Raw genomic sequence first — 25,666 nt, 5'->3', positions numbered from 1 at the left:
GTGATACATTCCATGGGGTTTTCTTGGCAAGAATACTGGAGTGGGTTGCCATTTCCTTCTCCAGTGGACCACATTTTGTCAGAACTCTCCACCATGACCTGTCTGTCTTGGGTGGCCCTGCATGGCATAGCTTATGGCTTCACTGAGTTACACAAGCCCCTTCGCCCAAATACCAGCATATTTTAGCTTAAAACTCTTACTGCCGGAAACTAAGCCTTAGGAGAGGCAAGTCAATGTCTTAGAATGGGGCTGAGGTGGGCCAGAACTGAATAAAAGCTGGGAAACCACCTAACTATAGATGGTCAGGGGAAACAGGTATTGCCATCTGGAGAACCCCAGAGGTCTATATTGGAACCGCAGATGGGGCAGATGGGCCACAGGTTCAATCTAAGGTTCAACACTCCTGCCCTACCCAGCCCAAAGCAGACAAGTAAGCAAAGCTGGATGGATTACCACTCTGCTTGAAGAAGCTCAGTGCATGCCCATCATCTACCAACCATGTCATTCTTATTGGGCAACCCTATGCACCCTGAACTGGTATCAAGCCCAGTGAAGTCTCACAAACCTCATTCTCATACAAAACACAAACATGTTAACTGATTGCATGAAAAGTGCTCTTTTTCTATTGTATAATGAAAAATCAGATGATTTTTTAAAAGGGATTCTTAATGCTGACTTTGTGAACAATGTCTTAGAACATGGCTTCATGGGGCTGAATTCAAAAACAACACAGTAAAATGGAATAAGACATATTATTTACTGAATAACATTACATTTAAGGCAGCACAAAAAGTTGGTAGCTACACCACAACCTGTTCAAAACTACATATAACTTCCTCTCGTCTAGCTAGAGAAACCTGCCATTCAGCTTTGTTCTTATTTTTATTAGGCACAATACAAATATAAAAATGTTCAAGTCCAATCTGGTGGAACCCTCTTTAGAGTATCCATTTAAAGAAGAGACTTGTTCAGAGTAGATTGTTATGAAACCAGCTCAAAATATATACAAGAGCACTATCCAAACTGAGGGATTCCCTTCACACTACCCTCAATGTTTTTTGTTTCAATCCTACGCCCCCAAATTAGTGAATACTTTCCTGCATGATTTGTATATGCATTACAGTAATAAATTTTGTTGATGTATATAGCTGACGTTCACCTGCTTTATGCTGGAATACAGCACTACAAAATACCAAATTCTGTAATGTAAAAACTACAATTATGTGAGGGAAAAATTATGCAGAAGGGATAAATTATGCAGATTTAGGCAAAGAATAGTACATTTAAATATTCATTTTGGTTGTACTTTTAAATGCAGAATTATATTTTCCTGTTCCACTTTTAATTGTTGATTGGAAAAGATTTGGGACCCATGGGGCATCAGGGCCAGCCCTACCATTAGAGAGAGTGAAGCAGGTGCCTCAGGCAGCTAATTTTGAGTGTTATGAAAGAGCAGTAATTTAATTCATTAATATTGTATTTTTTTTGGCAGGGAAGAAGTACTTATGTGATTCTCTGTCAGGCACCAAAATAACTTGGCTCATCTTGGGTACTGTGCACCTTGACATTTGTGGGGGAGGGGCACACTATTTCCTGCTCCGTTAAAATGTCTTGGGCCAGCCCTGTGAAACCACTCAAGTTTTCACAGGTACTATCAGAATCTGTGTTAATGGCCATGCTCTGTAGTCACAACAGATTGTATCCAATTGTGTCCTTTCGGCAGGACAACGAACACTGCCGATGGAATCTATTTTTCCCTCACCCCTGTCCGCACCTCTCAAAATCAGCTGGAACCCAATGTGAGCACACCCTTTCAGCTTTCTACGGTTATATCTAAGAGTATGGTTGCCAAATTGCAACCCAGAGAATGTATGTTTATCTTCAAACACACAGATAAAGCATAGATAAAGTAGCTGGGCTTCTGCCCATTCTGCGCCCATGTCCATCCAACCACCTCCCCACCACAGGAATGAGCAAGACCATTTCCAAGTCCTGCCAGTGAGGAAGGTCAGACACATGGACTAATGAAGGAACAGATAAAAGGAACCAGAACTGCCTCATCTTGATTAACTTAAGTCCCCATCAATTTCAGTGGGATCAAGCACAACTAACTCTGGTTGGATCCAACCAATCTTCACTGGGTTGAAGTGTGCTAAAGCTACTCAAAGTAACTTAAATTTTAGATGTATCCCCTAATTAAATGAGATTCAGGACAAAAGTTAGGTTCTATGTAATGCAGCAATGGCAGGTGATAGTAGATCCAACCCATTGCCTTAATATTTTTATGATGAAATGTTTTTAACATTCCAGCTTTGGTGTGAGTTATGCTGGTTTTTGAGAGACAGAGACGAAGGATGCAATCCTATGCATGTTTAGGCAGAGAAAAGGCCTAAAACAAGAGTTGTAGGCCTTTTCTCTGTCTAAACCCACATAGGATTGCACCCTTAGTTGAACTTAGTTTCCATTGAAATGAATGGAACACTGAAATCAATGCAAATCAAGTTCGGCAAACTTAGGCTGCAATCCTGTACCCATTTAAATATCACTGAACTCAACAGGGCTTACATCTGAGTAGACATATAAGACTGCATTGTTATCCAACCCTATATGTCAAAAGTGTTAGGATAAAAAGCTGCTAAGAGTCAGACATCAGTACGTTACCTTTTTGTCACTCTTGCAGAAGCATGCTCCCATGGGAGAAAAACAATATGATTTGGCACAAGAAACAGAGCTGGAGTTCTATAATGGGGATAAATATCTATTGGGAACTATGACAAACCTGCAAGGCAGATTGAACCACTGCACTAGACACATAAAGGTTGTTTTCTTCTTATTATTGGATAAAGCAGGTTTATCTGATTTGTCAACGCTTTTGCTCAGAAATACAGATGTCAGAACATAGTTTACAAAGGATTTTCCCCTTGAATAACATCTCGGTATCATAGCAAAACAAAATCAGAACAAAATGTTAGTTAAGGCTCTGTTGCATAAAAAGACAGAATTTCTACTCCTTAAAAAAAAAGGATCCAGTGTACTCAGACAAATGGGATCTTTCGAGAGATATCACTAACGTAACAAAATAGTTAGCCTAATTCTATGGAAAAAAAAAATCTTAAAGATTTGGATAAACTTCTGGCAACTGTGGCTTTGTTTATTTCAATCTGCTAATACAAATCATAGGGAGGGGGAGAACAGAAACATCCTTTTTTTGTACAAACTCTGTTAAAACTCTAACTTTTACAACAAACTGTTAAAAGAGTTCAAAACTGAAGTTGAAAACACCCCAGCTCAGCTGGATATTTATACACGCACACTCACTCGTCCACCCTGTTAGTTCTTAAAAAGCACCAATCTCAGTCCCCCATGGTCTGTAGGGTTTGCCAAGGCTGGCTGACTGTGCTGGTGTAGATGGACTGAGAGCATTAGGGGACAACAGATGGAATGAACCAAAAGAAAAGGGAAATGCAGACAGGGAGGCCATGGAAGACAGCAAGGGAGGAGAGAGTTTAGAAGCAGAAGTGACCACGGGAAGCACTGGTCCAATGCTGCCATTAGGGGGCGCTCTGAGTGAAGACGACTCAGCATGAGAAGCTGCACTTCTGCTCTGGTGGTGGCCTTCTGTGGAAGATGCTGTGCCATTTGTAGTCACATGCCCATTCTGAGGCAGTAGCAATGGATGGGAGATGTGGGGGTGATGTCCAAAGGCACTGCCCCAGGGAATCTGTCCAAGCCCTGAGTGCGAGTTACTCGCTGCTTCCCGCTGAGAGGCATAATTATTCAGGTGAGACACAAGGCGGACACGAAGAGGATCAGAAGTGTCCAGACCCTCGATAATGCTAAGGTAGCGGGCTACTTCAGCCAAACACTCTCGAAAACCGAGACTCCGGTAGTCCATAGCAAGAGCGTGGGCATCAAAATAGCCTAGGAGAAAGGAACAAAACAGCGATACCTTAAGAACGGGAACCCGTTTCCATTCATTCCTTCTTGAACATCTATCTCAGGGGTGGGCAACTCGTGGCTCTCCAGATGTTTTAACCTACAACTCCCATCAGCCCTCACCATTAGCTACAGTGGCTAGGGCTGATGGGAGTTGGAGGACAAAACACATGGATGGCCACAAGTTGCCCACCCCGATCTATCTCAGTCAGGCAACCATAAGTTCCCCTAAACATACCTAAAAATCAGAACACTGCCAAATGGACACAAACTGCAGGAACATTTTTGCTGTGCAGACCCCACTGAATGAATGGGTCAGAGGAAAGCACACAGACATGCTGCTTCATGTTCATTTTGGAGACGTTTTACCCGGGAGCAATACAAGTATTGATTGGCTGCCCTGTACTGAGATCAACTAATAAGCACACTCAACTCTGCATTGTGATTGTGCTGATAATATGAAAGTATACCCAAAACTAGCAAGGGGGAGGGGAAACGCTTCTACCATTTGCATTTTCCTCACAGGTATTGCATTCATAAGAGACAAATGCTACATAACAGTAAAATATGTTAGTTAATAATGAGGCTGCCTTGTACCAAGTCATACAATCATAGAATAGTAGGGTTGGAAGGAGCTTATCAGATCACTGAGTCCAACCCCCTGCTCAATGCAGGAATCCAAGTCAAAGTATCGCTGACAGATGGCTGTCCAGCCTCATCTTGAATGCCTCCAGTGAGGGAGAGCCCACCACCTCCCTAGGGAATTGGTTCCATTGTCGTATTGCTCTAACAGTCAGGAAGTTTTTCCTGATGTTCAGCTGGAATCTGGCTTCCTGTCACTTGAGCCCATTCTTCCGTGTCCCGTGCTCTGGGATGATCGAGAAGAGATCCTGGCCTTCCTCTCTGTGACAACCTTTCAAGTACTTGAAGAGCGCTATCATATCTCCCCTCACTCTTCTCTTCTCAAGGCTAAACATGCCCAGTTCTTTCAGTCTCTCCTCATAGGGGTTTGTTTCCAGTCCCTTGATCATCTTTGTTGCCCTCCTCTGAACCCTCTCCAGCTTGTCTGCATCCTTCTTCAAGTGTGGTGCCCAGAACTGGACACAGTACTCCAGATGAGGCCTAAGTCATATCATTGGTTCGTCTAGTCCAGTACTGTTTACTCTGATTGAGAGCTTGGAAAGCCACTGAGAGAGTACAGAAGGCTTTTCCCAGCCCTGAGATCCTACTAACTGTAAATATTAGGAATTGAACCTGGGCCCTTCATGCAAATCATGAGCTCTGCCACTGAGCTATAAGCCCTCCTATGCTATAATCTGCAATGTTTCCTTTTCTCTCTTAGCTCCAGTCCTCAACCCAAGAATCTCAACTCCCCCAAATCTTTGAAGACGCTACCTAAGGAAGATGCCAATTTAAATCTCAACTCACCTATAAAACTCATTGGCAAACCAGTTATTCCCATATTACAGATGTGGCTCAGAGATATTAATATGGGGCTACCTTACAGTTTTATTGTAAAGTTCACTGTGAAAAAATATACACAAAACACTTTGAACACTTACAGCGCAATCCTAATCCGTATTTACTCCCATGTAAAGTGTGCTCAGGACCACAATCTTAATATTTGTAGAACATTTTCCTTAAGTATTGTGGTTATTGTTATGACAGGAACAGGAATAAATTAATAATCGCGACAAACAGCAAGCATTTATGTCGCAGCGTTCTTCCTCCCAGGTAACGGAGTGCAGAATTGCAGCCTAACTGCATAACCCTATGCTTATGTATTCAGAAGCAACTCTCAGTGTGTAGCATGGGTCTTACTCTCGGGTAACTCTGCACAGGACCGCAGCCTGAGTCACTGTGCTACACCAAGACAGGATAGGGCACTGGTGCTCCAACTACCCTCCCTGGTGTCCACCAATTTCTGCAACTGACATGCTAAATGTTATTCCCTACAACTACAAAAGATAGAATTGTGCGTGTATTTTATACAGCATCAAGAAGAAAGCAGATAATTTCAGGAGGTCAAGTTTCATGACAAAGAACAACGGAGTGGTATGCTCACAAATCCACATAGACCTGGCTATAAGCTAAGAACAACCAACTAATATTCTTAGCAAAGAGTCTAATCACTGGTTATAGCCCACAATCAAAATACTCTAGATCAGAAACTTGTTAATAGGAGCTCTCTGTAGTTAATGGGTTATGAACTGCAGCCTATGATTTGCAGCTACTGTACACCAGCAAATAGCTTATTAGAAGGATGCATCAGTAAACAGCATATTAAACATAAGAAATTGCACCGCTCTTTCTTGCACACCTTTTTTTCCATGGCGTATAATTATCAATTGGTTATATTTGTATCCTGTCTTTTGGCCCATTGGGTGACTCACAGGATATTAAACACAGTAAAAACTTTAACATATAATCATTAAAAGAACAGAATAGCATGGGAAATGCTAGATGGCTTAGACAACAACACAATCCAAAAGCAGATGATGTGCCTTTGGTCCAAGTAAGGTAGTGCATAATTTCCCCGTGGGAAGAGGGAAATTATGCACAGCAAATCCTATGCATGCTTACTTGGAAGTATGTTCCACTGTGTTCAATGAGGCTTACTTCCCTTCCCACTGAAGTAAACATGCATAGGATCATGCTTGTTAAATGCAAATACTCCATGTGCTTTCATAACACATTTATTGCAGAGTTAATTAGACTGCTCAGGAGTAAAGACGCTGTGGATCTGCAACTTTAGTGTAAAAAAAAAAAAAAAGATGGCAGCTTTCTTTCCTTTTCTTTTCACAGGCCTCCCTGATCCACTGTAATACAGTGACTGGGTTCACACAACACAATAACCCACACTCAAGATTGAGTATGTGTTGCATGTGGGTTGTTGTTGAACCATGGGTTGCTGCTGAACCATGGGTTGTCATGTTGCCTGAACCCAGCCATGATAACAAGCCATGGTTTGTTAACCATGAACAACCTGTGAAGAGGACCCATGGTTTCTTGTTGGGTTGTGAACTGTGGGTTGTTCATGGTTAACAAACTATGGCTTGTTATTGCAGCTGGGTTCAGATAATATGATAACCTACATTTCAACAGCAACCTACAGTTCAACGACAACCCACACTCAAGGTTATCACATTGTCTGGACCTAGTCAGTATGAAGTTGTTTTATTATTTATTTATTATAACATCTATACCCTGCCTTTTTTCCTCTTGCAAGGAACCCAAGGCAGCTTACATGGTCCTAGTCCTCTCCATTTCATCCTCACAACAACCTGTGAGGTAGGTTAGGCTGAGAGTCAGTGACTGGCCTAAAGCTTACCCAATGTGCTTTATGGTTGAGTGGGGACTAGAACCTGGATCTCCCAGTCCAACACTGTAACCACTACACCACACTGGAGTTACAAGTGGGATCTGCAACAAAATGCTCCAGGGTGGGGTGCCCCTATTTAGGGTTCCAGCCAGTCAGCAATGCTTTCTTCCAGGTACTCCATTACATGTCCCCTTTCTTCCTGCTCCAGTTTTCCATTCCACCCCTACCCTCCAAAACAGTCACCATTCCATGACCAATAAGCATGCTCAGTCCTCGCTGACCTATTTTGGGGTCCTCCACACACACTTAAGAGTTTATTTTCCCAATGATTTTTTTTTTTTTAACTTCTGCAAATTTGGGAGTACCCCAAAGCCTACTGATATCTCCCTCTTGGGAGTGGGTGGTGGTGCTTTGGCCACATAAACATCCCTATTCAGAGAATGGGCTTGCCATTAGTATACAGGACTGACTACTTATACATACACACACATATCAGGTAGGAGACCTCACCTTTGCCTCCTGCTGTGTGCAACATTTTCAGATGATCCACAGTCATTTGCAGGATTTCAGCTTTCTCCAGTTTGGCTGATCCCTAAGAAAGGGAAGACAAGTATCTGTGTAACGGCAGCTGGATCCTAGCCAAGGAAAGAAGGCGGCACAGAAAGAGTGCACTGCGGCTTGAGCGAGTCCCAACGGCGGCGCTCCCAGCCACCTAAGAATTACCTGCTTTTCAAAAGCACTAGGCACCAGCCTCCTCAGCTCTGACAGACTATTGTTGATCCGATCGCGGCGACGCTTCTCAATTATCTGAAAGGAAAGGGGGAATACTTTTTAGAGGTGATCCTTAGAAGGAGGGGACTTAGAGCAGAGCAGAGCGAAACTTACTCCTCGGCGTCTTTTCCGAGCCAGGATCTGGGAAGTGGTGGTTGGAGACATGGAACCCGGAGCAGAGCTCAAGTTTCTGAAACCAGCAAGCAAGAAAGAAACAAGGGGTCAATGCAGATCCTAAACGGAAAAGGGACGTGGTGGGGACAGGAAGGCATTTCCACACAAGGAACAGCTAGAGCAGCGTTCCCCAACCTGGGACTCTCCAGATGTGTTGGACCAGAATTCTCTGCCGCCTCCAACCAGTTCCTCTGGCCGGGGGATGCTGGGAGTTGTAGTCCAACACATCTGGAGGACGCCAGGTTGGGGAAGCCTGAGTTAGAGGATCATGCAAAGCACGGAAATATATGCAGGACAGTGATTCCTATTCCCAGGTAACCCTAGTGCCAAAAACAGAGTGCAGGCAGCTGGCCCGGGAGCACGGCTAGATTTGTGCCAGGAGCCATCCCCTCCTTCCTGTTTTCAGTGCCAAGATTTGGCTGCCTGGCCCGACGAACAACAGGCGCATGTGTAGGATCGCAGCCACACCCTTCAGAAAGGCAAGATGGGACGAGGCTTAAGAGAGGCTGCCTCGAGCGCGTGCAGAGTGCCGTTCCTTCGCCACCACAGCCAGCGCCGGCCTCATGTTACAAGGAGAACAGTTCCCAAGCCGAAGAGTGTGCGGGATCTGTAGGCAGCCTTGACCGATCCCTTCCTGCGCCTTTTTTATTTGAGGCATTAACAAGTTTCCTTAGAATTAAATCGCAACGAGTTCCAGCAACCGGCGCCGGAGCGCCCGGCGCAACCCTGCACGTGCTTACTTGGAAGTAAGTCCCACTGCGTTCAACGGGGCTTACCCCCAGATAAGTGGGGCACAGAATCAAAGTCTTAGTCTTCTTACTACCGGGGGAGGGGGGGGGTCCTCCGCGTGTCAGCAGCGGCAATTTGCCTGCCCGGAGCCGCGGTGTCCACACAGCACCTGGCACGGGCGAACCCCGCGCAATCGCCGCTGCTGCACGGCCGGCGCTGCCCGTCTTCCAACCACGCCCAGCCAGCGTTCCCCGGCGCCCCTCACCCGTTCTCGTCCGCGCTCTCCTTCTCCACCTCGATGGGCTCATCCAGCTCCTCGCTGTCGGAGGAGCTGTAGTCCGGGTGCGCCCGCTTCATGCTCGCAAGGGTCCGCGCGACCAGCCGGGAGAGAGAGGGGCCGCTCCGCCGCCCGCCTGGGTTGGGTTGGGTGGCGATCCCCGCTGCCAGCTCGCCGCGCTCGCCGCCGCCCGCCCTCTGGCTCCGTCTCCCCCATCCCGTTCCCACGCTTCGCCTCTTACCCGAGGGCGGGGCGGCGGGCGGGGGGGCGCGCCAGGCGCTCCCGGCCGCACACGACTCCGGGCAGCCCGTCGCCGTCCCGGCTCCTCTGGTTGGCTGCGCTTCCGCCGCAGCTAGCCAATAGCCGCTGAACGAGAGACCGCTCCGCGACACGCCCCGCGTCCCCGCCGCCTCCGATTGGGGAGCGCGCGCAGCTCGGCCGCGCGCTCGAGCTCGGAGCTGGCCTCGCGCCGCCCGCCCGCCCGCTTGCGCAATTGGCTGGGCCTGGGGCCAGTTGGGAGCCCGCGGAGCCGCACGCGTGGCCGGGCGGCCGTGGGAAAGTTGCTCTGCGCCCGGCCGGCGGCCAAGCGGGGCCGGCGGCGGCGGCGCTGAGCGGGGCGTGCATGAGCGGCGGCTGCCGCGTGTGAACCTCCCCTGGGCGCCGGGTGGAGCGGCGATGGCACTCGGGTCGGCGGCTGCTGCCGCACCGCGCTCTACCGCCGGCATCGCCAAGCGCCGCGGCTCGGAGCCTACCCGGGGACGGGCTGAGGAATCGCGTGGCGATTGCGATCCCTCCCGCCCCGGGCCAGCCGGAGTAGGAAGCCTCCTCGCCCTTCATCGCTGGCTGCCTCCTGGCAGCGTCCGGCAGCGCTAACCCGACCCCTTCTCATCCGCGTTCCGCTGGTGAGGGGGAATTCCCGGGGCGAAGTTGCTCGCAGGTTCAGCAGCAGGGCGCTTCTCCTCTTGGGGCCGGGCGGTTTCGGAAATCTCAGGCTGTTTTTTTGTAGCCGATTCCAGCTTCCGCAGTACGTTTTAAAACTTAACACGTGCGTGTTCACCACTTCACTGCTTGCACGTGTGAGTGGACCGTCACAAACCACGACTGTGTTTCTTCATATCACCCACACGCAGTGTGCTTTTCAGTAGAGTCGGATCACACGTACATCTGCCAGTTGCGAAGTGTACAGTATGGGAGTGATGCATGCAGAAAAGGGCAACTAAGCGCACAATCGTATGCACGTTTAGACAGAAACTCCCAGCATTCTCCACCTAGTACGGCTGGCTAGGGAATGCTGGGAATTGTAGGATTTTTTTCTGTCTACACATGTGTAGGGTTGCGCCGTAAAATGATCAAGGGGCTGGAGTATATCCCTTATGAGAGAAGGTTACAACAGCTGGGATTGTTTAGCTTGGAAAAAAGGAGGGTAAGGGGAGACATGATAGAGGTCTACAAAACGATGCATGGTGTGGAGAATGTGGATAGGGAGACGTTTTTCTCCCTCTCAAAATACTAGAACCTGGGGTCATCCCATGAAGCTGATTGGTGGGAGATTCAGGACAGATACAAAGAAGTACTTCTTCACACAGCACGTAGTTAAACTATGGGATTCGCTACCACAGGATGTAGTGTTGGCCACCTTTGGATAGCTTTGGATAGCTTTAAAAGGCGGCTGGGCAAGTCCCTAGAGGAAAAGGCTATCAATGGCTACTAGTCTTGAGGGCTACGTGATACCTCCCTTACCAGAGGCAGTGAGCCTATGTACACCAGTTGCTGGGGAAGGTGGGCAGGAGGGTGCTGTTGCACTCATGCTCTGTTTCTGGGTTCCTGGTTGACGGTTGGCCGCTGTGTGAACAGAATGCTGTACTAGATGGATCCTTGGTCTGACCCAACATGGCTCTTCTTATGTATGCATGCAAGCTAGCTGTCAAAACCTTTCAGCCTAAAGGGCCAAATTCAGTTTTGGAGAGGTTCTCAGGAGTTGCGTTCCAGTGGTGGGTGGGGCCGGAGGCAAAAGTGGTGGAGGCAAAAATACCAACCGTTTTAGTTTAAAGCTAACATGACCAGTTTAACTTAAAGCTTTTACTGCCAGTAACTAAACCTTAGGAGAGGCACTTCAGCCTTTTAGAATGAGGAAAAACTGCACAAAAGCCAGGAGACCACCAAATAATGGGGTGGGGGGTGTCGGCTAGGTGGGGAACCCTGGGTTTGGCCCATGGGGCTGATGTTTAACCTCCCTGCCCCCGTCTACTTTTCCTGTCTGTATGGTAACGTGAAAGGGGTGTGTGCGTGGGGTTTTGGATGTGGGAGGGAATTGGTTGTGCTGACTCAGCAAGCAAGTTGTGACCCGAGTTGGCTCAAACCCATCTGACCAGAAGTGGGCCATAATCAGAACCAATCCAGATAATGCCCTGGAAGCATCTAATGTAGTTCTGTTTGTGAAGATGAGCTAGTCCGGCCCTAGTCAGTATGTGGATGACAGACCACTTGGAAACCCCGTTTTTGTCAGTCTCTGCTCCTTGGAGGAAGGATGGGAATACAAGCAAAATAAATGCTCAAAGAACATAGCCAACCTAAATTCAGCCCTCCACACAACCCAAGCTGTTTTGGCACAGCATTCTCCTGTGCCATGCAATACCCTCCTCCCTTTGGCTGAACTCCTGATAGCCATGCTTTGGCACTAAAAGGCCGAACCACTAGACATCCCTATTCATACATGCCCCTAAATGTGTTTATGTTAAATTGTTTTTACAGCATATACATGGAAGCTGAATATAACGATTTTACAATGTACACATCTGCTTTCTATGCTTAGTGCTCTGGTTGATCTAAGGGACCTCTGGGATTCTTTTAGACTCTTTCTAGGCACTTCAAAGGGAATTTATGGGGATAACTAACTTCTAGGCGTGCCTGTGTAAGTACTTGCAGATGAATTGGATGGGATGTTGAAGGGAATGATTACATGCAACCTGTAAGCCAGGGCTTGCCCAGTCCTAACCTAGACACTGCCTATTGCTTACCCTTCTCTCCGGCCTGCCATACTTGGCTTCAACACCAGAACAGCCAAGAGGAGAAAAAAGTTGAGCAGTGGGGCCCTGGTGCACCCAGGCAGGAGGTACCACTTCTGCCTCTCCAGCTCCAAGCCCTTCATTGTTTAAATTGGTCCTGGGTTTCCTGATCTTGGCTTTGGTACTAAGCAAGACAAGATGTTCAAGGCTGGCGGGTTTCTTTTACACATGCTGCTCACATCCCTAAAGGGCATTTTCAGCAGCCAAGAACTGTCTGAGTACAGAGGTGTTTAAGCCATGCCCTGTTTCCACCCCCTTTTCCCTTCTCCCGTTCTTAAGGCATGCATCTCTAAGCCTTCAGGGAAGCTCAGTTGCTGCCAGGGAAACCTAGGATCAGCCGCCTGAGGTGTCTAACCCTTTCTTTTTACAAAGCCAGCATTTGGGGTCAGTGTTTATTTTTTGAATACGTGTTCTTGTTTCCTTCTCCTGTAGGCTGTTGCATGAATCTAGTCAAAATAACACTGAAAGGAGGGGGTTGCTTTAAGGCACCCCAAAAGGAAACCTGCTACTGTTGACCTTTGTCCTCTAGTGGGTGTGCTAAATTAACTCTGAAAACTCTTCTCTCGTCAGAACTGCTGTTGTTCTCAGATGAGCAACAGCATTGAAGGCTAATCTTACCAACCCGTCATATTGAGCCCTGAAAACTCATTATGGTTACTTATTTTGCCCAGATCATCTAATGATTCTGGCACTCCCACTGCATCCAGTAGGAAGCTGGAACACCCTTTTCACAGGGTACACAGTCGTAAGCTCAGTTATGCATGCATATGCACCATTCAGTGTACCGTCAATTGAAGGTGTGAGCTGCCTCTGTTGAAAAGTATTGAGTTTTGAGGTGATGTTCAATGATACGACAGTTCTTTTCAGATGATTCGTCTGTGATGGCTCATTCACACATGCAAATCATCACTTAAGAACATAAGAAGAGTCCTGCTGGATCAGGCTAAAGGCCTGCCTGGTCCAAAATTTGGTTCCCACAGTGGCCAACCAGATGCTTCTGGGAAGCCCACAAGCAGGACATGAGGACAATAGCACCCTCCTTGCTTTTGTTCCCCAACAACTGGTATTCAGAGGTAATGTGTAAGCGTTGTGACTAGTACCTATTGCTAACTTGTTCTCCATGAATTTGTCTAATCCCCTTATAAAGCTGTCCAAGTCGGTGGCCATCACTACACATAGTGGTAGTGAATTCCTCTGAGTGAAGAAGTAGTTACTTTTTATCTGTCCTGGACCTCCCACCATTCAGCATCATGGGATGACCCCAGGTTCTAGTATTATGAGAGAGGGAGTTGCTCCCAATCTTTGTTCTCCACACCATACATAATTGTGTACACCCCTATCATGTCCTGTTTTATTCACTTTTTTCTAAGATAACGCCCCCCCCCCCCCACATTGTACCCTTTCTTATTGGGGAGTTGCTGTTCCAGCCCCTTGATCATTTATCTGGGTTGCCCTTTCCTGGATCTTAATCCTGGAATTATGTAAACGTGCATGAGCAAATACACCCTGACATAGCTGTTGTGCTGAGGTTAGGGTCAATCCCAGATTATCCAAATGTCATCATTTGTCTCTCACTTTCATAGCCTTTTCATGGGGGGGGGGGGAGTTTACATGATCACTGTGGTAGCAGGGCGGAGATAGCAAAGCTATATATTGTGACCATACACCGGGGGAGGGGCAATTTGTGGCCCTCTACCTATTTTGGCTTACAATTCCCATCATTCCTCACCACTGGGTAAGGTCAATGGGAGATGTAGGCCAAGGCATCTGGAGGTCCATAAGTTGCCCACCCCTGCTTTAAGTCTAGCCATTATTGCAGTGTATGTTTCTACATTGTGACCCAATAGGTGATCCCTGCCATACACTAACCCTCATTCATTTGAATGGCTTGGGGTATCTAATCTCACATCAGAACAAACAATTGGGCTCTTCACACATGAGCTGCATCAGGGGTGCAGAACCTCTTTCAGCCCGAAGGCAAATTCCTTTTCAGAGAAGCTTTCGGGGGCTGCATTCCAGTGGTGACCAGGACCAAAGGCAAAGGGGGCAAGGCCAAAATACCAAAAATACCAGGATATTTTAGCCTAACGTTCTTACTGCCCATAATTAACCTTAGGAGAGACTTTTTAAATCTTTTATAATGGGGGGGGGGAAACTACCCTAAAGCCAGGAAACCACCCAGCAGTCTATGGTTGGGAGAAAGGGGGTGGGGACAAGGAAAGTGGGCGTGGCCCTCAGTAACCCCAGAGGCCTGGATTTGGCCCCTGGGCCTAAGGTTCTGCACCCCTGCACTACATGGTGGAGGAACAACACTGTTAATTTGGATTAGGAAGTGATTTTAATAACAGGTGTTCTACTAAGGGCATAATCCTATACATGTTTAGACAGCAAAAAGGCCTACAACTCCCAGGCATTCCCCAGCCAGCTATGCTATGCAAGCTATGTAGGCCTTTTCTCTGTCTAACCATGCGTAGGATTGTGCCCTAAATGAGGTAGGTAAAGCCATATCATTAACTACGTAAATATCACCCTAGATCATTTAATTTCCTGTATGCCATGTCTATGGTCTAAGTCAAAGAGATATGGGAAATTCTGGCCATAAGGCCAAAGGAAATTCCTTTGACTTGCCAGTGGTATAATGAAACACATCGAGATTTGCTGCAGTGATGTTAATTGGCATGTGTTTAGTATCTGTATGATCCATTGATTGGAAACAGCATTGGCTTGAGACTGGGGACATCTGAGTTCAAATACTAGAGATTCACAACCTGATCCTTAGCACGTTTGCTCAGGATTTAGTTCACTGATTCCTCAGTGAGATTCAGGGCTAGTTCACAGATCCATGAACATCACTTAATTACAGTTACTTACAGGCAGCTGTATGCATGGGCAGACTTTACTAAGAAGCACTGTGTTTGTGGCGATACAAAAAGTCTGTCCGTGATGACCTATTCAAGCATGAAAACCATCGCTAGATGTTGCGAGGGGCATTCATGTAAGTACCTCTCACATGCTGATGAGGGATAGAGCCTAACAGCCACACGCCTGCCACTAATGTGTGCACTGGCCATTCCCCACCTGCATCAACAGCATGCTCAGCCACTGTGTGAAGGACCTACACAAAGTACGTGCATTCAAGGGTGGATCCTGATCAGATGTAGGGCCATTGCACACCCTGGTCAAACATGCAGGCAGCAGGAGACATGATCGGGGCAGGAGGCACGGCTGCTGGGCATGGCCCCACCCCTCCCCATCAACATGGGAAGGGCATTCATATGAACGCGCCTCCAACCATCAAGTAATGAATATGCATGTGTGATCTGTCCTCATTTCCAGGGAAGTATGCTTAGGTTTACAGTGCAAACAGTCTTGTGCAAACCTCTGAGTCCATCTCTAAATCTGGGATAATGGTGACCTACCTCTTGGCATCGCTTTGAGAATTTCTGACATACAAACATTGTAAATGATTTTGAACATTAACCTATGAATAAAATTAGGAACGTTAGAAGAGCCATGGTGGGTCAGACCAAGGTCCATCTAGTCCAGCGTTCTGTTCACACAGTGGCCAACCAGCTGCCCACCGGAAACCCACAAGCAAGACATGAGTGCAACAGCACCCTCCTGCCCACGTTCCCCAGCAACTGGTGTACATAGGCATACTGCCTCTGATACTGGAGGTAGCATATAGCCTTCAGGACTAGTAGCTTGATAGCTGGATCTCTGGATCTCCGAGGTGGTAAATTCCTCCTTGAGGGATGGTGAGGTCCCGGCATCTTTGAAAGAAACTGTGGTGAGACCCTTGCTGAAGATACCAATTTTAGATCCTATGGTTTCAGATAACTACCACCCTAGGTCAAATTTGCCATTCTTGGGCAAGGTGCTGGAGTGTGTGGTAGCCTCACAACTCCAAGCTGTTTTGGATTAAACTGATTACCTAGATCCATTCCAATCAGGTTTCAAGCCTGGTTATGGGACGGAAACTGCCTTGATTGCCCTGGTTGATGACTAACGCTGGGGGATGGATGGAGGAAGTGCAACCATGTTGGTTCTTCTAGGCCTCTTTAGATACCATTGACCATGGTATCCTTCTGGATCGTTTATCTGGATTGGGATTGGGAGGCACGGTTTTAAAGTGGTTCCAGTCCTTTTTGCAGGAGCACTCTCAGAAGGTGGTTCTGGGGGACTTCCATTCCACCCCATGGCCATCTGCCTATGGGGTGCTGCAAGGTTCTATCTTGTCCCCCATGCTTTTTAACATCTACATGAAACCGCCGGGGGAAGTCATCAGGAGGTTTGGGCTGAAATGTCATCAGTATGCGGATGATACTCAGCTCTACCTCTCGCGTCCATCTGCACATCCCAGGGAGGCTGTGGAACTCTTGAACCAGTGTCTGGAGGCTGTTTTGGGATGGATGAGGGTGGACAAGCTGAAACTTAATCCAGACAAGATGGAGGTACTGTGCGCTGGGGAACCAACTACTTCGGCTGGGGGTTAACAACTGGTCTTAGACGGGTTTGCACTCCCTGTAGAAGACCAAGTGCGCAGTCTGGGAGTCCTTCTGGACTCTGAGCTAACTGGGGAAGCACAGGTGGCTGCGGAGTCCAGGAGTGCTTTTTACCAGCTTAGGCTGGTACACCAACTGCGGCCCTATCTGGAGAGGACAGACCTTGCCTCAGTTATCCGCACACTAGTCACATCCAGGCTGGACTACCGTAATGCCCTGTACGTGGGACTGCCTTTGAAGACAGTTCAGAAACTTCAGCTGGTGCAGAACACAGCTGCCCAAGTAATGGCGGGGGCGCAATGATTTGATCACATAATGCCTTTGCTGCGCCAGCTCCACTGGTTACCGGTGTATTTCTGAGCCCAATTTAAAGTGCTGTTTTTGACCTTTAAGGCCTCAAATGGTTTGGGACCAAGTTAGTTGAACGACCACCTTCACCCATATCAGCCTGCCCGCACTTTAGTATCAGAAATAGAGGCCCTTCTCATCTGCCCACCCATGACAGCAGTTACATGGATGACCACACGTAAGAGGGCCTTCTCTGCAGTGGCCCCACACCTTTGGAACAAGTTGCCATCGGAGGTCCACCATGCTCCGTCATTGCAGGCTTTTAAGAAGGCCTTGAAAACATATTATTTTACTGTGGCCTTCTCTTGTTATGACTGCTGTTGTTACTGTTATTGCTGTTGTTGTTGCTGGTTTTATTGTTGGCTTTTATTGTTGCTTTTATTACTATTTTATTGTGTTTATGTTATCACTTTTAATATTTTAACTGTTTTTATGTATTTTATTTCTGTGAGCTGCCTTGGGAGGGCTTCTGCCCTGAAAGGCGGCCAAGATTTTTTAAAAAATAAAATAAATAAATAGCCATTGAGAGCATTCTCCTCCAGGAATTTGTGTAACACCCTTTTAAAGCCATCCAAATTGGTGGTCATCACTACATCTTGTAATAGCAAATTCCATAGTTGAACTATGTGCTGTGTGAAGAAGTACTGCCTTTTATCTGTCCTGAGTCTCCCACCAATCAGCTTCATGGGATGACCCCAGGTTCTAGTAAGGATGTATTTCACAGAGACAGGCAATTCAAAGTTTTTATCCTCTAGCGAACAATACAGTTTTGGGGGATCCATCAAAAGCAAGGTTAAATCTACACAATGCAGTTAAAACATTTTTAAACTGGTTTAACACTTATGGCTTCCCCAAAGTACTCTTGGGATTGTAATTTTGCAAGAGTGCTGAAAATGTTCTGTTAACTCTAGACACCACACACAATGAGCCATACTTAAAACTCCCTGGAGAGGAAGGGGTAAAGGAGAATGTCAGATAAATCAGTTCAAATTTATAGTGCAGATTTTCCTTTTATATAAACTGCCTTTGGAATTTTCTGTTGAAAGGTGGTATAGATTTTTATATATATATATAATAAACAAACAGTTTGAAGATTTCAGCCTCAAAAAGCTAAATACACTCTGGCTTTTACTTCTTTCAAAACTAACATAGGATTGCACAAATGCTAAACTATGAATCCAGTGTGCTCAGTGACCACAATGATGGCTTTTGCAGAAATGCAGAAGATTGTTATTATGAATAATATTTCCCCTGGGGACTAGCAGAGGCCATTCGTTATGCATTGCGGAACTGCTCTGCCATAGCCAATATGTTTAATCTGCCAAGGGTCTCCTCTAAATGTCATGAAGCTCTCTTCTCAGCTGTGGTATATAGAACACATAAAACAATTGGCTGTAGTTTAGCGGAGAATAACCACCTTCGTATTTCAATCTAAGGATGGGAACTTACCCTCTTTCTTCCCTTGCCTCCCCCCACAACAAAAGTGGGAAATGCTGAAAGGATTTTCCATGTGGATTTTTATTGTCATCTGCCTAATTAAAAGCCTGGGGTGGAAATAATTGCTGTGTCATAGCTAAGGAACACCTGGGTATGCACTGCTGCACATGCATGCATCTCCATCCCAGGGCACAACGGTTTATGGTAGGCATTAGGCAACCTTTTGGGCACATTTGGGCAAATTGCCAAATGTGGGCACATTTGGCAATTTGATACACTGTCCTGGGCACCACCACAAAATGGCTGCCATGAGAGGGAGGCATGGCAATGGACTAGTAACCTGCCCAAAAGACTGAATACAAAGCAGAGGTGGGGTCTGAGCCCCAGAACACTGAACAGCTACATTGAACCCACAGTGTCCAGCACCAACAGAAACATATTTTACAGCAATCCCAGCTGCCTGTAAGAAAAGGTGTTAATTTTTTAAAAAGTGGGAGGGGTAGGGTGCCAACAAAGGTGTCTGAGGAGCTTTGATGCTCGTGGGTACCACATCACCTACCCCTGGTTTATGGGCTACTTGCCTGGCCAGCAGGAAGGTTGCCATCTACAAACCAGTAAGGCCAGTGCAAGCATCCAGTCCAACCCTATGAGATAATTCCCAAATGAGTGACTAGTGGGTTGCTGCCTTTTGTTGGGTTTTTTTATTTTTTTATGTATGTATGTATGTATGTATTTGAGGAGGGGTGCAATTGCCATTGATGCTGTGTTCCCACGCTACCATTGTTTGGGCTTTTGTTTCCTAGTCCCATCACGTGCTAATTACTGGAGCCACTGCCTTGCTGGGAGGCGTGTGGCTGAAGCAACAGCAGGGACTTCACTTCCTGGAGGACTCTAGGAAAGCCGAACAATTCTCCTGTTCTCCCCTGCCCCCACATGCAGCCGTTTATCGACTGGCACTGGCAGGCAAACACTAGGGGCCAAGAGAGATAAATTGTGAAAACAATTAAAGATACACTCCACCCACTCCTAGTTTATTTTAGCGAAGTGGTTTTTCAAAGACTTCCTTTTGCCACAGTGCTTGAAATAAAAGCCTCATATTCTGATTTTTCTGTTTTTATAAAAAGACATAATAACAACAACTTGGTGTCCTGCTGAGGCTAAAGCTAGTTCAGACGGCAGGAAGCAATGCAGGAGGGATATTGCCCAATCTGGATTTTCCTTGTTAGTTGACATGCTGGTTTTGAATGTGTAGGGACTGTGGTGGGGTGGGTTGTTTTCTATACGGGGGAGCACTGAGTTAGGCAGCCCCTATCTGTAGTCTGAAGCTTTTACTGGTGAAGCTTTTTACCCCTGAAGCTTTACAGGTGATCTGCTGTTTGGACAGCTTACCAGTGAGTCAGACCATTAAGCCTTCCAGGCCTGTTCTGTCTACTGTGACCAGCAGCCAGGGTGGGCCCAAAACATTTTGGTGCCTTAACTGAAGGACAGGATGGCGGCAGTTGAATCTTACTTCAACACTGGCGGCAAGACAGGATTCTACCCACCACCCATTCCTGAGGAGCACAGAGAAGGCCTAAGCAGGATACACAACTCTGTCCTCAGACATCTCACAGCTGCTTCCTGTCCCTCAGAATCCACTGCTTGAGGCAGACACCACACTGTATCTAATGGTAGAGCTGGCACTGCTGACACTAGTTCTCCAGTTTCTTTTCAAGTCCTCCTACCAGAGATTCTTTAATACAGAGGTGAGAAATCTGTTATTAGACCCAAAACTCTCATCAGTCCCAGCCAGCCTGGCCAATGGTCAGGGATGATGGGAGTTGGAGTCCAACAACATCTGGAAGGCCACAGGTTGGCTTTAATTGGAGATGCCAGGCAGTGATTGAACACGGGACCAGAAATGGGAAAAACTATAGTCCTCTAAGCACAACTTTCTTTCTTTCTTTCTTTCTTTCTTTCTTTCTTTCTTTCTCTCTCTCTCTCTCTCTCTCTCTCTCTCTCTCTCTCTCACACACACACACACACACACACACACACATTCTGAATTTATATACTGCATTTCTAACTCAAAGGGAATCTGTAAATTGGCTATTGTGAATATCCAGTAAGAACTTTAACATTTATAGTGCAATCCTGTGCATATTTACTTGAAAGTTATGTCCTGCTGTGCTGAATAGGACTTCCTCCCTGGTAAATGTGTTTTGGATTGCAGGCTAAACCTGCAATCCTATATCCCTTTACCTGGAAGTAAGCCTCAATGAAACCAGTGGGACTTATGACTGAGTAGACCCTGTTAGTTTCCTAAATGTAGTTTTATTGTTGTTCCCATGCAGCGCTCTGTGTGAGTTTTATATGTTACAACTTGTTTACAGCAGATCCATGCTCATTCCTTTCATTGCTTGGTCTGTTCTTTATATGTTTGGATGGCTTAAATTTATTGGGCTGTAGAAAATCTAAAAAGAGGTCCTAGATTTTAAAACAGGCAAGTATATTTAAAGTTGGAGGGAGGGGAGGGAAGACTTTAAAAGAGATTCTGTTGCTGATGATTTAGTAAATAGGCAGGCATATCCTAAAGCAGGTTAAAACACATTTTTTGTTAAAGATTAAAACCTGGTGGTAAAGGAGAGATGGAACAAAGGCCAGGATGAAAGGAATTGTAAGGTTTGTCCAAATGACCATGGCCAAGGTTATTGGCACTTTTGAGAGGTAATAATTTTAGTACTTAAAAGGAAAAATGGAAGCTCAGTCACAAACAGGAGCTGAATATAGTATTAAGTACAGACTGCACAAGCAATATGTGGTTTTTACTTGGGAGGTGGGGGTCACATGCCAAGCAAATTATGGTAAAGATCCCTGGTTTAACAACAACAGGATATGAACTGACATGAAGTTATGCTAATTCCTAGACACAAAGCTTATATCCTGTTAATGCAAATGGATGGAGCCAAGTCGGGGCATGCATGTTAAACTGGATTGTCCACTGTTTCTATACTGTATTAGAAATCAGAATCTGTGGCACTGGAAACTTGCTAGTTTATGAAACCATAACTGAGAAAATTACAGTTAAACTTTCTCCCACCCCTCACCTCTGCTGCAACAGCCAAATAGATGCCAAAATTATTTATGGAATTCTTCAATTATTATTCCACCTCGTACCTGACTCTGACATTATTTTATTTCCTGTGGATGTGTGGTGTTTGGATTTATGCAGGCCTCCTTCCATCTCTTGTCATGGCATTCTTCTTATTGAGCTTGTTACAGATCTGGAATGATTCTCTGGCTATTTTGGAAATAATTCCAATTTGTATGGTCTACTCAGTAGTCCCAAGGTGCTTCACATGTGAAAAGCAGGGTCTACAGCAGGGATGGGGAACTTGCAGCCCCTGGGCCAAATTTGGCCCACCAGGCGAGTCCATCTGGCTTGAAGGCCTTGGGCACAGCACCTTGCCCCAATGCCCAAAGAACAGTGGGGAAAAGAATCCCTGCTGTTGTGCCATATATATATGAATGACAGAACAGTTGTACTTATCTATGAAAACCTGAACAAATTATTTACCCCAGGATAAAACCGGTAGCAACTAGTTTAATTGCTTCCATGTAATCAGGAGAAACTACTGTCACAACATAGGATATGAACCTGATGAAGCTGTTTTTCTGATTAAGCTGGGTTGTGTGTTTTTTCATTGCTTGTAAGCCAGATCATCCATATTACAAACTTGTTTGGCATTAAAGGCCAATTCATGTGAATAAGATGACAATTTTAAATACTGTTATACTGTTGTTGGCTTCTTATCTGATTTTTGTGAATAGGGTTATCACTATGGCTGTGCCTTAAAGCAGGGTCACCCAAAGGATTTATGGGGCCAAGGCTGGTGTGATGTTGCTGCTCCCTACAAGGACCCATGTGGTGGTGGTGGGCCTCTGGTGAGCAATAAAAAATAGAGATACCAGGCATTCCAGAATTGGAATTCCTGCATGCAAAGCTTGTTCTCTACCAGGGGTGGGCAACTTGTGACTCTCCAGATGTTTTGGCATACAACTCCGACGATCCCTTACCATTGGCTATGCTGGCTAGGGCTGATAGAAATTATAGGGCAAAACATCTGGAGCGCCACAAATTGCTCACCCCTGTTCTCTACCATTGTCCTAGGGGACTTCCTTCTGCAGCAGTTTCTGCCATTTTGTAAACCGTTTACAGTTTTGGTTCTGCTTTGTTTTTAGTTTTGCATGGTCCCCTCTCTCTCTAGTTCTCAAAAGTAAACCTTACTAGATGTTTGTTTTTTTTTTAATGGCCAACATAATTATGGCTCTTTGTTAACAAGATTACCCATATCCATCTGTTTTCTGGGGACAGGACATTGTGCTGCTAGCAGTGGCTTGTGACTAATAGTGCAAGAAGTGTATATTTTAAACATCTGGAAGCCAATCAATCAATTCATGGTGTGGTCCAGCAGAAGTTAAATCACATTTAATTTCCATTGGTTTCGATGGGAAGAAAATTAACTATGTGCTCAGGGCGGGCATCAAGGGTAGGCATAGTTGGGCACCTGCCGAGGGCCCATATCCCAGCAGGGGCCCACTGAAAAGAGCCCCCTGGAGTTGCTGCTCCTCTTCACCATTGCAATCTGCTTGTTCGCCTGCCTCATGCTTGGCCCGGGCAATGGTGGTGGGGGGCGGAGCAGATGCCGCTGCTTACTTGCTCCCTGACCCCCTGCCTGTCAAGCAAGTGGCAGCAATGATGAGAAAGAAGAGGAGGAACCACAGCAGCTGGTGACCATGGCAGTGAGAAGGAAGACTCACTGAGGGAGGGGGCCCAGGGAGGGTGTCTTCCCAAGGGCCTTGGAGCCAGCACTAAGTGTGTTTAACTTTCTGTCAGTGAAATCAGTGAGGTGTACAAGTGGCTAGATCACACCCACCGTTTGGCCAGGCTTGGTCTTTTAAACCTTGTTGTTGTTGTTGTTGTTCAGTCATTCAGTCGTGCCCGACTCTTCGTGACCCCATGGACCATAGCACGCCAGGCCTTCCTGTCCTGCGCTCTCTCCCGGAGTGTGCTCAAGTTCATATTCATTGCATCGGTGATGCTATCTAGCAATCTCATCCTCTGTCGTCTCCTTCTCCTTTTGCCTTCAGTCTTTCCCAGCATCAGGGTCTTTTCCAGAGAATTTTCTCTTCACATTAGGTGGCCAAAATATTTGAGCTTCAGCTTCAGGATCTGTCCTTCCAATGAGCAGTCAGGGTTGATTTCCTTTAGGATGGACTGATTTGACCTCCTTGCAGTCCAGGGGACTTGTAAGAGTCTTCTCCAGCACCACAGTTCGAAAGCATCAATTCTTCGGCGCTCAGCCTTCCTTATAATCCAGCTCTCACAGCCATACATTACTACTGGGAAAACCATAGCTTTGATTAGATGGACCTTTGTCGGCAAGGTGATGTCTCTGCTTCTTACTATGCTGTCTAGGTTTGCCATAGCTTTCCTCCCAAGGAGCAAGCATCTTTTAATTTCATGGCTACAGTCACCATCTGCGGTGATCTTGGAGCCCAAGAAAGTAAAATCTGTCACTGCTTCCATTTCTTCCCCTTCTATATGCCAGGAAGTGATGGGGCCAGATGCCATGATCTTCGTTTTTTTAATGTTGAGTTTCAAACCAGCTTTTGCACTCTCCTCTTTCACCCTCAACAAGAGGCTCTTTAGATCCTCTTCGCTTTCTGCCATTAGGGTGGTATCGTCTGCATATTGGAGGTTGTTGATAATTCTCCCGGCAATCTTAATTCCGACCTGTGATTCATCCAACCTGGCGTTTCTCATGATGTACTCTGCATATAAGTTAAATAAGCAGGGTGACAATATGCAGCCTTGTCGTACTCCTTTCCCAATTTTGAACCACTCGGTTGTTCCATGTCTGGTTCTTATTGTTGCTTCTTGACCCTTGTACAGGTTTCTCAGGAGACAGGTAAGGTGGTCTGGTACTCCCATCACTTTAAGAATTTGCCACAGTTTGTTGTGATCCACACAATCAAAGGCTTTAGCGTAGTCAATGAAGCAGAAATAGACGTTTTTCTGGAATTCTCTTGCTTTCTCCATGATCCAGCGAATGTTGGCGATTTGATCTCTAGTTCCTCTGCCTCTTCGAAACCCAGCTTGTACTTCCGGTAGTTCTCGGTTCGCATACTGCTGAAGCCTAGCTTGTAGGATGTTGAGCATCACCTTGCTGGCATGTGAAATGAGCGCAATTGTGCGGTAGTTTGAACACTCTTTGGCATTGCCCTTCTTTGGAATTGGAATGTAAACTGACCTTTTCCAGTCTTGTGGCCACTGTTGAGTGTTCCAGATTTGTTGGCATATTGAATGCAGCACTTTAACAGCATCATCTTTTAGGATTTTAAATAGCTCAGCTGGAATACTGTCATCTCCGCTGCTTTGTTGTTAGTCATGCTTCCTAAGGCCCACTTGACTTCACTCTCTAGGATGTCCGGCTCAAGTTCAGTGACCGCACTATCATGGCTATCAGGGACATTCAGATCTTTCCTGTATAGTTCTTCTGCGTATTCTTGCCACCTCTTCTTAATCTCATCTGCTTCTGTGAGGTCCCTGCCTTCTTTGTCCTTTATCATGCCCGTCTTTGCGCAAAACGCTCCCTTGAGATCTCTGATTTTCTTGAAGAGATCTCTAGTCTTTCCCATTCTGTTGTTTTCCTCGATTTCTTTGCATTGTTCATTTAAGAAGGCCTTCTTGTCTCTCCTTGCTATTCCCTGGAACTCTGCATTCAGTTGGATATATCTTCCCCTTTCTCCCTTGCTTTTCGCTTCCGTTCTTTCCTCAGCTACTTGTAAAGCCTCATCAGACAGCCACTTGGCTTTCTTGCATTTATTTTTCTTTGGGATGGATTGAGTTGCTGCCTCCTGAACAATGTTACGGACCTCCGTCCATAGTTCCTCAGGCACTCTGTCTATCAGGTCTAATCCCTGAAATCTATTCCTCACCTCCACTGTATATTCATAAGGGATATGATTTAGGTCATACCTGAATGGTTTAGTGGTTTTCCCTATGTTCTTCAATTTAAGCTGAAATTTTGCAACAAGAAGCTCATGATCTGAGCCACAG

At 46.2% G+C, this 25,666-nt stretch overlaps 1 protein-coding gene across 2 annotated transcripts in view; it reads right to left on the bottom strand.

Moving 5' to 3' along the window:
• Window positions 1-598: 598 nt before the first annotated feature.
• Window positions 599-25,666, bottom strand: part of HEY1 (hes related family bHLH transcription factor with YRPW motif 1) — a 38,899-nt gene continuing 13,831 nt past the window's right edge. The window contains exons 1-5 of one of the 2 annotated variants that reach the window (XM_084849246.1): window positions 9,198-9,422; window positions 8,144-8,219; window positions 7,982-8,065; window positions 7,769-7,850; window positions 599-3,921 (exon numbers count right to left, since the gene is read on the bottom strand). In XM_084849246.1, the coding sequence (XP_084705372.1) occupies window positions 3,338-3,921; window positions 7,769-7,850; window positions 7,982-8,065; window positions 8,144-8,219; window positions 9,198-9,289 (918 nt within the window). In that variant the 5' untranslated portion in view covers window positions 9,290-9,422 and the 3' untranslated portion in view covers window positions 599-3,337. Of the gene's footprint in view, window positions 3,922-7,768; window positions 7,851-7,981; window positions 8,066-8,143; window positions 8,220-9,197; window positions 9,423-25,666 lie in introns of those variants that run through there. The other variant, XM_084849247.1, reaches the window with a different exon arrangement.

Source organism: Heloderma suspectum, chromosome 4 (genome assembly GCF_057233095.1).
Source record: "Heloderma suspectum isolate Gila_16-S chromosome 4, 16-S_ref, whole genome shotgun sequence".
Lineage (NCBI taxonomy): Eukaryota > Metazoa > Chordata > Lepidosauria > Squamata > Helodermatidae > Heloderma > Heloderma suspectum.
Note: the sequence above shows the minus strand (reverse complement) of the source record. Positions and strands in the feature narration are given on the sequence as shown.